Source organism: Lipotes vexillifer, unplaced genomic scaffold (genome assembly GCF_000442215.2).
Source record: "Lipotes vexillifer unplaced genomic scaffold, Lipotes_vexillifer_v1.1 scaffold500, whole genome shotgun sequence".
Taxonomy (NCBI): domain Eukaryota; kingdom Metazoa; phylum Chordata; class Mammalia; order Artiodactyla; family Lipotidae; genus Lipotes; species Lipotes vexillifer.
The window spans coordinates 2,165,448-2,176,899 of NW_006778765.1; the positions used below are offsets into that span (position 1 = coordinate 2,165,448).

At 37.6% G+C, this 11,452-nt stretch overlaps 1 protein-coding gene across 1 annotated transcript in view; it reads right to left on the reverse strand.

Moving 5' to 3' along the window:
• The window catches only part of SFMBT1 (Scm like with four mbt domains 1), a 57,806-nt gene that overhangs the window by 28,869 nt on the left and 17,485 nt on the right, over positions 1-11,452 (reverse strand). The window contains exons 3-4 of the mRNA XM_007451881.1: positions 7,142-7,382; positions 1,303-1,391 (exon numbers count right to left, since the gene is read on the reverse strand). Coding sequence (XP_007451943.1) covers positions 1,303-1,391; positions 7,142-7,382 — 330 coding nt within the window. The remainder of the gene's footprint in view (positions 1-1,302; positions 1,392-7,141; positions 7,383-11,452) is intronic.

The following is an 11,452-nucleotide window of genomic DNA, read 5'->3' on the forward strand; positions in this document are numbered from 1 at the left end:
TTTAAAGAGGAATTGTGAATGGATCACAGAAAGAATTAAATCAGTTAACTCTATCAAACATTTAGAAGAAATTTTGGAGTAAATCTATATGACCTTGGGTTAAGCAAAGCCTTCTTAGGTAAGACTCCAAAAGTACAAGCAACAAAAGAAAAAGATAAATTGGATGACATCTAAATAAAAAACTTTTGTTCTACAAAAAATATCATCAAGAAAGTGAAAAGACAATGTACAGAATTGGAGAAAATATTTAAAAATCATATATCTTGATCTAGACTTGTAATCAGAATTTATAAGGAACTCTTACAACCCAATAATAAAAAGATAAATAACCCAATTTAAAAATGGGCAGATATTTTTCCAAAAAAGCACACAGAAATATGCTCAGTATCATTAGGCATTAGGGAAATGCAAATCGAAGTGAGATATTACTTCACACCCAATAGGATAGCTAAAACCAAAAAGAGAATAACGAGTGTTGGCAAGGATGTAAAGAAATTGGAAGCTTCATAAACTGCATTTCACGTATGATACAAAGAATGTTGCTGGTACGACAGATAGTGACAAAATATAACTTAGAAACGTCATAACCAATAAATTTATTTCACAAAAACAAGAAATCTATTTTCACCAACAAGCTCAAAAGCTATACTAATTTAAAAGAACTGCTGAAAGCAGGTAGGTGGTGGTCCAGTGTCTTCTGAGCAAAAGAACGGGGGTCTCAAGTCACCTGGTGTGGGAGTTACAAATGTCCATGCTGAAGTAGAGTCAGCCCTTGCTCAGTTCCAAGTGAGAGCTCAAAATGGCCACATTTTCCAACTGCGTGAAAGAATCTGGAAAACTAGATTTTCATGTGTTTGCAACTAATTCAAAAACCTTTTATGGGGCTTCCCTGGTGGCGCAGTGCTTGAGAGTCCGCCTGCCGATGCAGGAGACGCGGGTTCGTGCCCCGTTTCGGGAGGATCCCACATGCCGCGGAGCGGCTGGGCCCGTGGGCCATGGCCGCTGAGCCTGTGCGTCCGGAGCCTGTGCTCCGCAAATGGGAGAGGCCACAGCAGTGAGAGGCCCGCATAACGCAAGAAAAAAAGAAAAAAAAAAAGAAAAAAAAAAACCTTTTATGCACTGAGCAAGCCACCAGTCTGCAACCTCTGAGGGTAAGTTTACACCCCCCAGTACCTATGCCTATGTCTGTACTAATAATGCTGATCTGTCTTGGAGTGGTAAATGAGCATGCAATTTTAAGATTCCTTGGACAGGAAGACTGGAAGGGTTTTCCACACTGATTCTGGAAGCAATAATACTCACGCCCTCTAGCAGCGGAACAGGAGGACTACATGCTCCCATCAGGGTCTGCCGCAGAAACTCATCCCGATCAGACACTTTATCTCTGATGCCTAGATGAAGGAATCATACTGTCAGCCACAAAACACACAGAAATTAAACTAAGCAGAATACAGAGAAACTAAACCAGTGAAAATGGTTTAGAGGTGCATCTGTCATTTTAATATTTAACAGCCCAACATATTGCTTCTTAGCTTAAAAATAATCCTCCTCTAGATAGAGCTACTTCCTGGTTAGTTTAATAAGAGTTGTATCCAGAAAAAAGAGAATAGGCCCAACTCCCTGTTATTATAATTTTATCCAAAAATGAACTACTTTATTTTTTATTATGGAAATTTTCAAATATACAGAAAAATAGAGAAAACAGTATAATGAATCCCCAGCTTCAAAAGCTGTCACTTCATGGTCAATCTTTATATCTAGACCAGGAGCTGTTAGCAAACAACAAACTGTGGGCTAAGTCTGGCCTGCTGTCTTTACTGTAAATAAAGTTTTATTGGAACACAGCCAACATCATTTTTTAAGTACTGCTTTCACATTACAAAGGTAGAGTTGAGCAGCTGTGACAGAAACCACAGGGCCTGAAAAGCCTAAAATATTTTACTATCTGGTCCTTTACAGCTACTTTGTCAACCCAGATCTACATCCTCACATACTCCCCCCCACCCTGCGACCCAACCATGGACTGTTCAGAAACCAATTCCTGATATCATGTAATTTCATCTAATATAATCTCAGTATGCATTTCTAAAAGAAAATAACTTTTTGTATAACCACAGTAACATCACACCTTTAAAAATTACAATAATTCCTTCATATCAAATACCTAGTCCATGTTCAACTTTCCAAAATGTCTCAAAAATGATTTTTTCAATTTGTTTGGTCAAATCATGATACAAATGAGAGCCATACATTGCAAATGGTTAATATAGCAACTAAATCTCTTTTAATGTGTACGTATACCCCACACTCCCTCTTCTTCTTGCAGCATATTTGTTAAGACTCAACATTTTGTCCTATATGTAGTTTTTCAGAGTCTGGTTTTACTGGTTGCCTCCTTGTGGTAACCAGTTGCTCTACTGTCCTTTTCATTTTCTATAAATCAGTATTTAGATCTAGAGGCCTGATCAAATTCAGATTTGACTCTCTGGGGTGGGGGGTAAGATTACTTCATAAGTGGAGTTGTATCTTTCCATCAAGAGGCACATTCATTCTGGTTGTCTCTCCTTCTGTGACGTTAGCAGCTTTTAATGGTCACTACATAGATATACTGATTCATTAGGGGCTAAAAATGGTGATATTCTATCACCCCTTCTTAATTTACTAACCAAAATACTTCTATAAAGAAAAATTTCTCTTCTTCTACTATTTGATCACAAAAAGAAGGCAGGATATATGCTTGATTCTCTTTATTCTTTCTCTGTATTTACCAGCCTTCAAAATTATCAGTTGGTTCTCCAGCATCGTCCCAAGGCGACCAATGAGGGTTTTGTTCAAAAGATTCACCATGAAGTTACAGATTAAATCACATATATGTTTCAGGCCACTGCAGCTACTGTCCTATTGATGCTCAAAGTGTCTCATCTTTAAGAAGAGGGGGTCTCTTCAGGTTGGCTCCTGAGTCCTTTGACATAGCCATAGTAAATAGTTATTGATCTCTTTTTCACTTTTGGTATAAGAAGATTTTCCGTGCTCCTCTTGTACATTTCCTGCCCCAGTCCAGCTTTATCCCACAATACACAAATAATGATTTCAAAATAACATCAACTCTACCACCAACAATATGATTACTAAAAACAGCTTGAGTTGTTGTTGCTACTTCGGCACTTTTTTTGGCTCCTTTTGGCATAGCCTTACTAGGGACATATATTTAAATTACTGTATTTGAAAGTCACTGAAATAGCTGTTCTCTGGGTAGTTACTTCACAAGCTCCATACACAGGTTTCTTTATTTGCTTCTGCATTTGTTTTTTTTACAAATTGCTTTTTTATTTTTATTTTTTGCGGTATGCGGGCCTCTCACTGTTGTGGCCTCTCCTGTTGCGGAGCACAGGCTCCGGACGCGCAGGTTCAGCGGCCATGACTCATGGGCCCAGCCGCTCCGTGGCATGTGGGATCTTCCCAGACAGGGGCACGAACCCGTGTCCTCTGCATCGGCAGGCGGACTCTCAACCACTGCACCACCACGCAAGCCCCACAAATTGCTTTTTTAAATTTAATTTTGCTGTATAAGTTATATACAATATTTACATGGTTCAAAATTCAAATCTACAAAATAAGTTACATTCAGAAAATCCACCTTTTAACCTTGTCCCCTTCATCCTATTCCCTTTACCCACAGGCAACTTTTTAAAATGGTGTATTCCTTATTGTTAATCAACTATAGTTCAATTTAAAAAAAAGATTCCTTTAGTTTTTTTTTTTTTTTTTTTTTTTTTTTTTTTCCCATTGCGGAGCACAGGCTCCGGACGCGCAGGCCCAGCGGCCATGGCTCACGGGCCCAGCTGCTCCGCGGCACGTGGGATCCTCCCGGACCGGGGCACGAACCCGCGTCCCCTGCACCGGCAGGCGGACCCCCAACCACTGCGCCACCAGGGAAGCCCAAGATTCCTTTAGTTTTAAAAAACGAAGTTAACACACACATACACAGGCATTCATACATCTTCCTCCTCCCTCATTCAATACATATTTTTCTTTATTCATATAACAAGATAGCTGGAGACCATTCCTTGGATAGATGTAGATGGACCCACCCTGTTTCTTTTTTTAATGACTGATTGCACCTTTTATTATGAAGTACTCTTCTTTGGAAAGGTGATATATATTGATACACACACACACACACACACACACACACACACAAAGGAATATTACTTAGCCATAAAAAGAATGAAATAATGCCATTTGCAACATGGATGAACCAAGAGATTATCACTCTGCTGTACACCTGAAACCAACGCAACATTGTAAATCAACTATACTTCAATTAAAAAATAATAATAAAGTACCCTTCTTTGTTTCTTACAGTGCTTTCTGATCTGAGTTCCACCTTTGTCAGATATCAAGACTGAGACTCCTGCTTTCTTTTCTATTTGCATTTGTCTATGTATCTTTGTCCATCCTTTTATGTTTATTCTTTCAGAATATCTCCATTTAGGTATGTCTCCTGTAATAGCACAGAAGTGGGTTTTATTTTGTGAGCCAACCTGACTTGTTTACTTTTAATAGAAGAGTAAGTCCATTAACATTTATTTATATTACCACAAGATACGACCTCAATTCTGTCATATTGTTAAGTATTACATAAATTGCTTGTGTATGTGTACAGTTTTTCACTATGTGATCTATTTTACTTAAATATATACTTTTTCTTTTTAAAATCTATCTTTTGGCATTTAGAAAGGTTTGTGTTTTTATTTCTTCTGGTTACTTTTTTTTTTCGGTACGCGGGCCTCTCCCCGTTGTGGCCTCTCCCGTTGCGGAGCACAGGCTCTGGACGCGCAGGCTCACCAGCCATGGCTCACGGGCCCAGCCGCTCTGCGGCATGTGGGATCTTCCTGGACTGGGGCACGAACCCGTGTCCCCTGCATCGGCAGGCAGACTCTCAACCACTGTGCCACCAGGGAAGCCCCTGGTTACTTTTATACTAATATCTTTATGTAACAATTTTAGTCCTCTCTATTTTCAGACTATTTTCTATTTCATTTTTTTTTTTTAATAAACAATACTAAAGTTAGCTATAATGTCTTTCTTCTCCTCTCTTTTAGCATCTCATTTCAGGTAATAGCCTTTTACTCCCAGTTAACACTTAAAAGGCAATTAGTTAAATTACTAGGCAATAAACGTGTTTTAAAAGGGGAGGAGGGATGAGCAAGCTTATACCACTGTATTCACTTGCTCGCCCCACTGTGATCCCATATTTTTTATAGTTATACTGTATTTATGTTGTCAGAGCATGTAGCCGTTATATACTATACTGTCTCTCTTACAACAATCATTTAGCTCGAAGTTCTACAGTCATATATACATTTAGTGTTTCACTAACAATTCTCAAGCTAATGTTTCTTCATTTGTTTTTCTTTTCTTTTTAAAAAAATTTATTTATTTATTTATTTATTTATTTTTGCAGTACGCGGACCTCTCACGGCTGTGGCCTCTCCCGTTGCGGAGCACAGCTCCGGACGCGCAGGCTCAGCGGCCATGGCTGACGGGCCCAGCCGCTCCGCGACATGTGGGATCTTCCCGGACCGGGGCACGATCCTGTGTCCCCTGCATCGGCAGGCGGACTCTCAACCACTGCACCACCAGGGAAGCCCGCTCTGGAAGGATTTTATTCTACCCTTTTTTCCTCTTTTTTTTATTATCCTAACTTGACCTTGTATGAGACTCAACTGAAATCATTTTCTGTTGTTCATGTTTAAATGAGGTGAATTTTCCTATACTCTTAAGATGTGATAGTGGGCCAGGTAGCTTCATGTCTCTAGAGCTTCCTCTTACACTGTTTTTTCACAGAATGTTAATGGCAAGCTAGAAGCCCACCAATAACCCAGGACTCTACATTTCTAAATACCATCCTTCAAAAAACAAAATGAAACAAAACAAAAAAACCTAGTGCTCCCCGGAGAAATGGCTGATTTCAGGGCTGAGGCAGGGAAAAGTTTCCTGAACAAGAAACGACTCAAATAATGGGAACAGAGCAAAGGACACATTTGCCAGCTTAACAGGGTGTCCACTGGCCATAGGAGTGGCTTCTAGGAACAGTTACCAGCACTTCATAGGAGACACGACAAATTAATGTTAACGCATGATCCAGGATTTTCTTTTACTGTAGAAACATTTTACTATAAAAACATTATTGATAAAAACTGAACAAGGTCTATAGATTAAATAACAGTATTATATCAAAGTTAATTTCCTGATTTTATTTTATTGTGTTCATGAATGTCCTTGTTTTTAGAAGTAAAGGGTAAAAGGATATCACATGTACAACTGACTCTCATGGTTCATTAAAAAAGCCTGTTTGTGTGTGTGTGAGAGAGAGAGAGAGAAAGAGAAAGAGAGAGAAAGAGAGAGAGAGAGAGAGAGAGAGAGAGAGAGAGAGAGAGAGAGAGAGGGAGAGGGAGAGGATAAAGTAAATGTGGTAAAATGCCAACATTTGGGGAAAGTTGGCAGTAAGTCCCCAAGAATTTTCTGTAATATTTTTGCAAATCTGAAGTATTTCTGTGAATCTGAAATTATAAAAAAAATAAGAAGTTGAAAGTAAAGCATATAAGGTCTGGAATTTTCTTAAGGTCTGTCTTTCCTTTCTGCACATTTATATGACCCTTCTCTTTCTTTTGTCCTATTGTCTCTGTCCTACTTAATTTGGATTCTACTCCCAGTAGGGCTCTTTCCTGAAAGGGAGCTTCAGCTGGTTTATTCTAAGGGTCCACAGGTCCCAGATTGCTTGCAGGTCATAAGAGGGAGGACGATAAAATCAGAAAGAATCAATCTGGCCCAATGTACTCAAAGACAACCAGACCTGCAAGTCTCAAACTTAAGAGAGCCTCACAGACCTACAGGATTATAAGCAACAGATGCTTCCTATGAATGTCATAAAGCCTGAAGCTTAGTGAGCACAGAATATAATTTTTTTTAAAGGGGAATGTAAATTATTCCTTATAAATACTGTCATTCAAAATGCTAACCCAAAGAAGTTAGGAAGACCTATGTGCTTGGGAAACTGAAAACCTTAAGACTGTGGACAGCCCAAATTTTCCTACAGCAATACCACATCACGCCTTGATACGAAGTATTGCATTACCTTCCGGGGCTTCGAGGGTCTTCTTATTCTGCTCACACCACCCAATGGGGTAGAGGTCAGCCTTCCTGATGTCACACCAGAAGTCTGCTCTCCGGTCCTCCCCGTAGCCATCGTAGCGGAGGAGGAGCAACTGCTCACAGGTGGTAATGATGGTGGCAACCCAGTAGGTTTCAGGATCCGTTTTCACAACCACCTCCAGTTTCATCCCAGGAGCAAATCCATTCTGCAAACGTGTGTCCACCTGAACAGGGAAATGTTATTAACCACCGGAACCACATCTCAAATGAATACTTCTTTGGCCAACATTCTTTAAGACTTACAATTCTGAAGCACTAAATGCAATAAAATCTCAAGGGAAACCTGAGAAATTCCAATTATAACTCACAGGAGTGATCCAAACAAAACAGGGACTAGCAATGCTGCTCTGTTCCATCTGACTCTGAAGGAGCTTTAAGAGAACTCAATATTCCACCAAAGCAGTCTATTATGATTATAGAATATGCTTTCTATTAAGTATACAAATCATTGAATGTTCACCATTTTAACAACCTTCAACACATTAAGTTTTCAAGAGTGATTTCTCGATCATTCAAAAGAAAATTTATGAAGCTAGAAAAGGTAAAGGACAAAAATAAGTTATATTGATAATAAATTAGTATAATAAGTACCATACAAAAGAAGCCATATTTCCCAGTTTCCTTAAAACAGTATGTGTTTACACCTGTTATTCTTGAATAATAATAATGCCTCTTATCTCTCTCAAAAGTGTCCTAATTTAGATGATAAATTATATGGTCACAAAGTTAGGGGTCTGCAATTCTGGAACTCCTGTATGTGTATACTAAAATTAAATAAATATATTATGGATAATGAGAGCCAGGTTTCTCAGTGTGGGAGAAAGAATTAAAAATAAGAAGAGGGGAACGGGACTTCCCTGGCAGTCCAGTGGTTAAGATTCCACGCTTCCACTGCAGGGGGCATGGGTTCAATCCCTGGTGAGGGAACTAAGATCCTGCATGCCATACGGCACAGCCAAAAATAATAATAATAAAATAGAATAAAATTTTAAAAAGAAGAAGGTAAAACCAGAATGAATCTTGTGGTGTTGATCTGAAATCAGAGGTGTGGATGATATCTGCATAATCTCGAAGGTTCTCTCCACAAAATTCTTCTTAGTCGCAAAAGGGAAAACAGTAACATTACGGTGAAGAAATCTGGCAGACGCCACCTTAACTAACGGATCAGAGTTAACCTCACCAGTCCTAAAACATCAATATCATATACCCTTGATATCATACCAGAAAAGCACATCATCATTTCTATGACATTCTTGCCAAATGCATAAACTCAAGCTAATCATGAGAAAACCCAAACGCAAATTGAGAAACATTCTACAAAATAACTGGTATATGATATGCGCTTCAAAAGTATCCAGGCCGTGAAAGACAGAGAGAATGAGGAACTGTCCCACACTGGAGGAGACGATGGAGACATGACAACTAAGTGCAATGTGGCCATGATAACCACTGGAAAGTGAGGGGGCTCCTGGAAAGGAGAGGCCAAAGAGGGAAAGTCCACATTCTGTGTAAAATTCCTCCCCATTCTAATCACTAACCTGCTGTACTCCTGAAAGGTAATCACTATCCTGAATTATAACACTACAGTTTAACACTGCCTGTGTTTCAGCAGTATGTTAGCAAAATTATGCAGTATGAATGTTTTCCTGTATGGGGCTTCTCTTGCCCAACATCGCTTATGAGATTCATTTGTGCTGTTGCATGTAACAGTACTTTATGTCTTCTTACTCCTGTATAGTATTCCATTATACAAATATGCCATAATTTATCCATTCTAATGCTCCTCATAGTAGGCACCAGATCTGGGTAGGTCACAGTTTTGGAAGACTACTGATAATATTCTCATAATTATATGAATAGTTTTGTATGTCATTTGATGCATACCTACATGGATTCCTGTAATAAAAAGACAAATATTTTCCAAAGTGGCTGCACCAATGTACTCTGCCAGTAGTATACAAGAAATCCTTCTGCCTTAACATTCTAACCAACATTACTGTATTTTCTACCTTTTTCATTGTAACCATTTTGAAACACGTATTATATTACCTCACTGTAATTTTAATTTGCATTTTCTAATTATTAATAGAGTTGAGAACCTTTTTATTTATTAGCCATTTAGATTTCTTCTTCTGGGGAATGCCTAAATTTCTTGCCAATTTTTAATTGAGTCAATATTCTGGATACAGTTTGTCAATTGCTTGTATTACAAATATCACTTTCTTGATGGTGTTGTTTGATAAACAGAAGTTATTAATTTTAATATACTGATTCATCAATACTTTTCCTTTAAAAAGTTAATGGTTTTTCTATATTTTTAAACAAACTTTTCCCTATCCGTAGAGGTCATAAGACATACTACTATATTATTTTCTAGAAGCCTTTTATATTGAGAACTAATATCCACCTTGAGTTAATCTCTGTGTGTGGTATTAGGTAGGGGTCAGGTTTTATTTGTTTGAATCAGTTTGTCAATTTCTACTTAAATTTTTTTTTGCTGTTTGACTTGGGTTGCAGTCAATCTACAGATCTATTTGGGGAGAACTGACATCTTTACAATAGTGAGTCTTGCAATAGATGAACAGGTATATTCCTTCATTTTAACTTATATAAATATTTGAAGTTTCTTTGCAAATATTTCTTACATTTTATCCTAGCTATTTGATGTTTTTTATGTTATTGTAAATCACATCTTTCAGTTTCCATTTCTGTTTGCGGCTAGTATACAGAAATAAAAGGCTTTTTATACCGACCTTGTATCTAAAAATCTTGCTAAAATTACTCATTAATTCTAGTAATATAGTTGTAAATTATTTTATTCATCTGCAAATAATGACTTTTCCCCTTCCTTCCTAATTCTTATATATTTTAATTGTTTTTCTTACCTTATTATATTGGCTAGAACCTCCAATACAATATCAAACAGAAATCATGTTAACCAGCATGATTTTTGTCTTGTTCCATATTAAAAAGATGTATCATATTACCATTAATAAAGTTTGCTGTAGTTTTTTTATAGATACACTTCATCAAATTAAGGAAATTCCCATCTGTAGTTTGCTAAGAGTTTTATCATAAGTGGATGTGGAATTTTATCAATAATTTTCTTTATATATTGAGATGATAATGTGATTTTTCTCCTTTACTCTACTACGATGGTGAATTATGCTCATTGATTTTCAAATGTTAAGCCACTTAGGCCATCTTGTATTCCTCAAAAAATCGACTTGTTATTAATGTACTATCCTTTTTAAATATAGCTACATTTAGTTTGGTATTATTTTGTATGCTATTTATGCATTAGTCGTCATGAGTGACATGTCTCTGTAATTTTCCTTTCCTGAAATATTATTAGATTTGGTATCAAGGTTGTGCTGATCTCTAAACAAACTGATACCCTACAATCAATATGGGATAGAATGATCAGACAGAAAGGAAACAGGAGACTTGAACAAGATTATAAACCAACTAGAACTAACAGACATATAGAGAACACTCCACTCAACAACAAGAGAATACACATTCCTCTCAAATGTACATGGAACATTCTCCAGGATAGACCATAATTTTAGGCCAAAAACCAAATCATACAAAGTATCTTTTCTAATCATAATGAAATAAAACTGGAACTCCCTCCCACCCTCCCTATCCCACCCCTCCAGGTGATCACAAAGCACCGAGCTGATCTCCCTGTGCTATGCGGCTGCTTCCCACTAGCTATCTACCTTACGTTTGGTAGTGTATATATGTCCATGCCTCTCTCTCGCTTTGTCACAGCTCACCCTTCCCTCTCCCCATATCCTTAAGTCCATTCTCTAGTAGGTCTAGTAGGACACAGTCTTTATTCCTGTCTTACCCCTAGGTTCTTCATGACTTTTTTTTTCCTTAAATTCCATATATATGTGCTAGCATATGGTATTTGTCTCTCTCTTTCTGAGGAAAGAGATATGGGAACATATGTATATATATAACTGATTCATTTTGTTGTAAAGCAGAAACTAACCCACCATTGTAAAGCAATTATACTCCAATAAAGATGTTAAAAAAAAAAACCCTGGAACTCAGTAACAGAAGGAAAACTAGAAAATTCACAAATACGTGGATATGAAACACAGTCTTAAATAGCCAATAGATCAAAGAAGAAATTACAAGGGAAACTAGAAAATATTTCGAGACAAATTATAACAAAAATACATCAAAATTTATGAGAGGCAGCAAAAGCAGCATTCAGCAG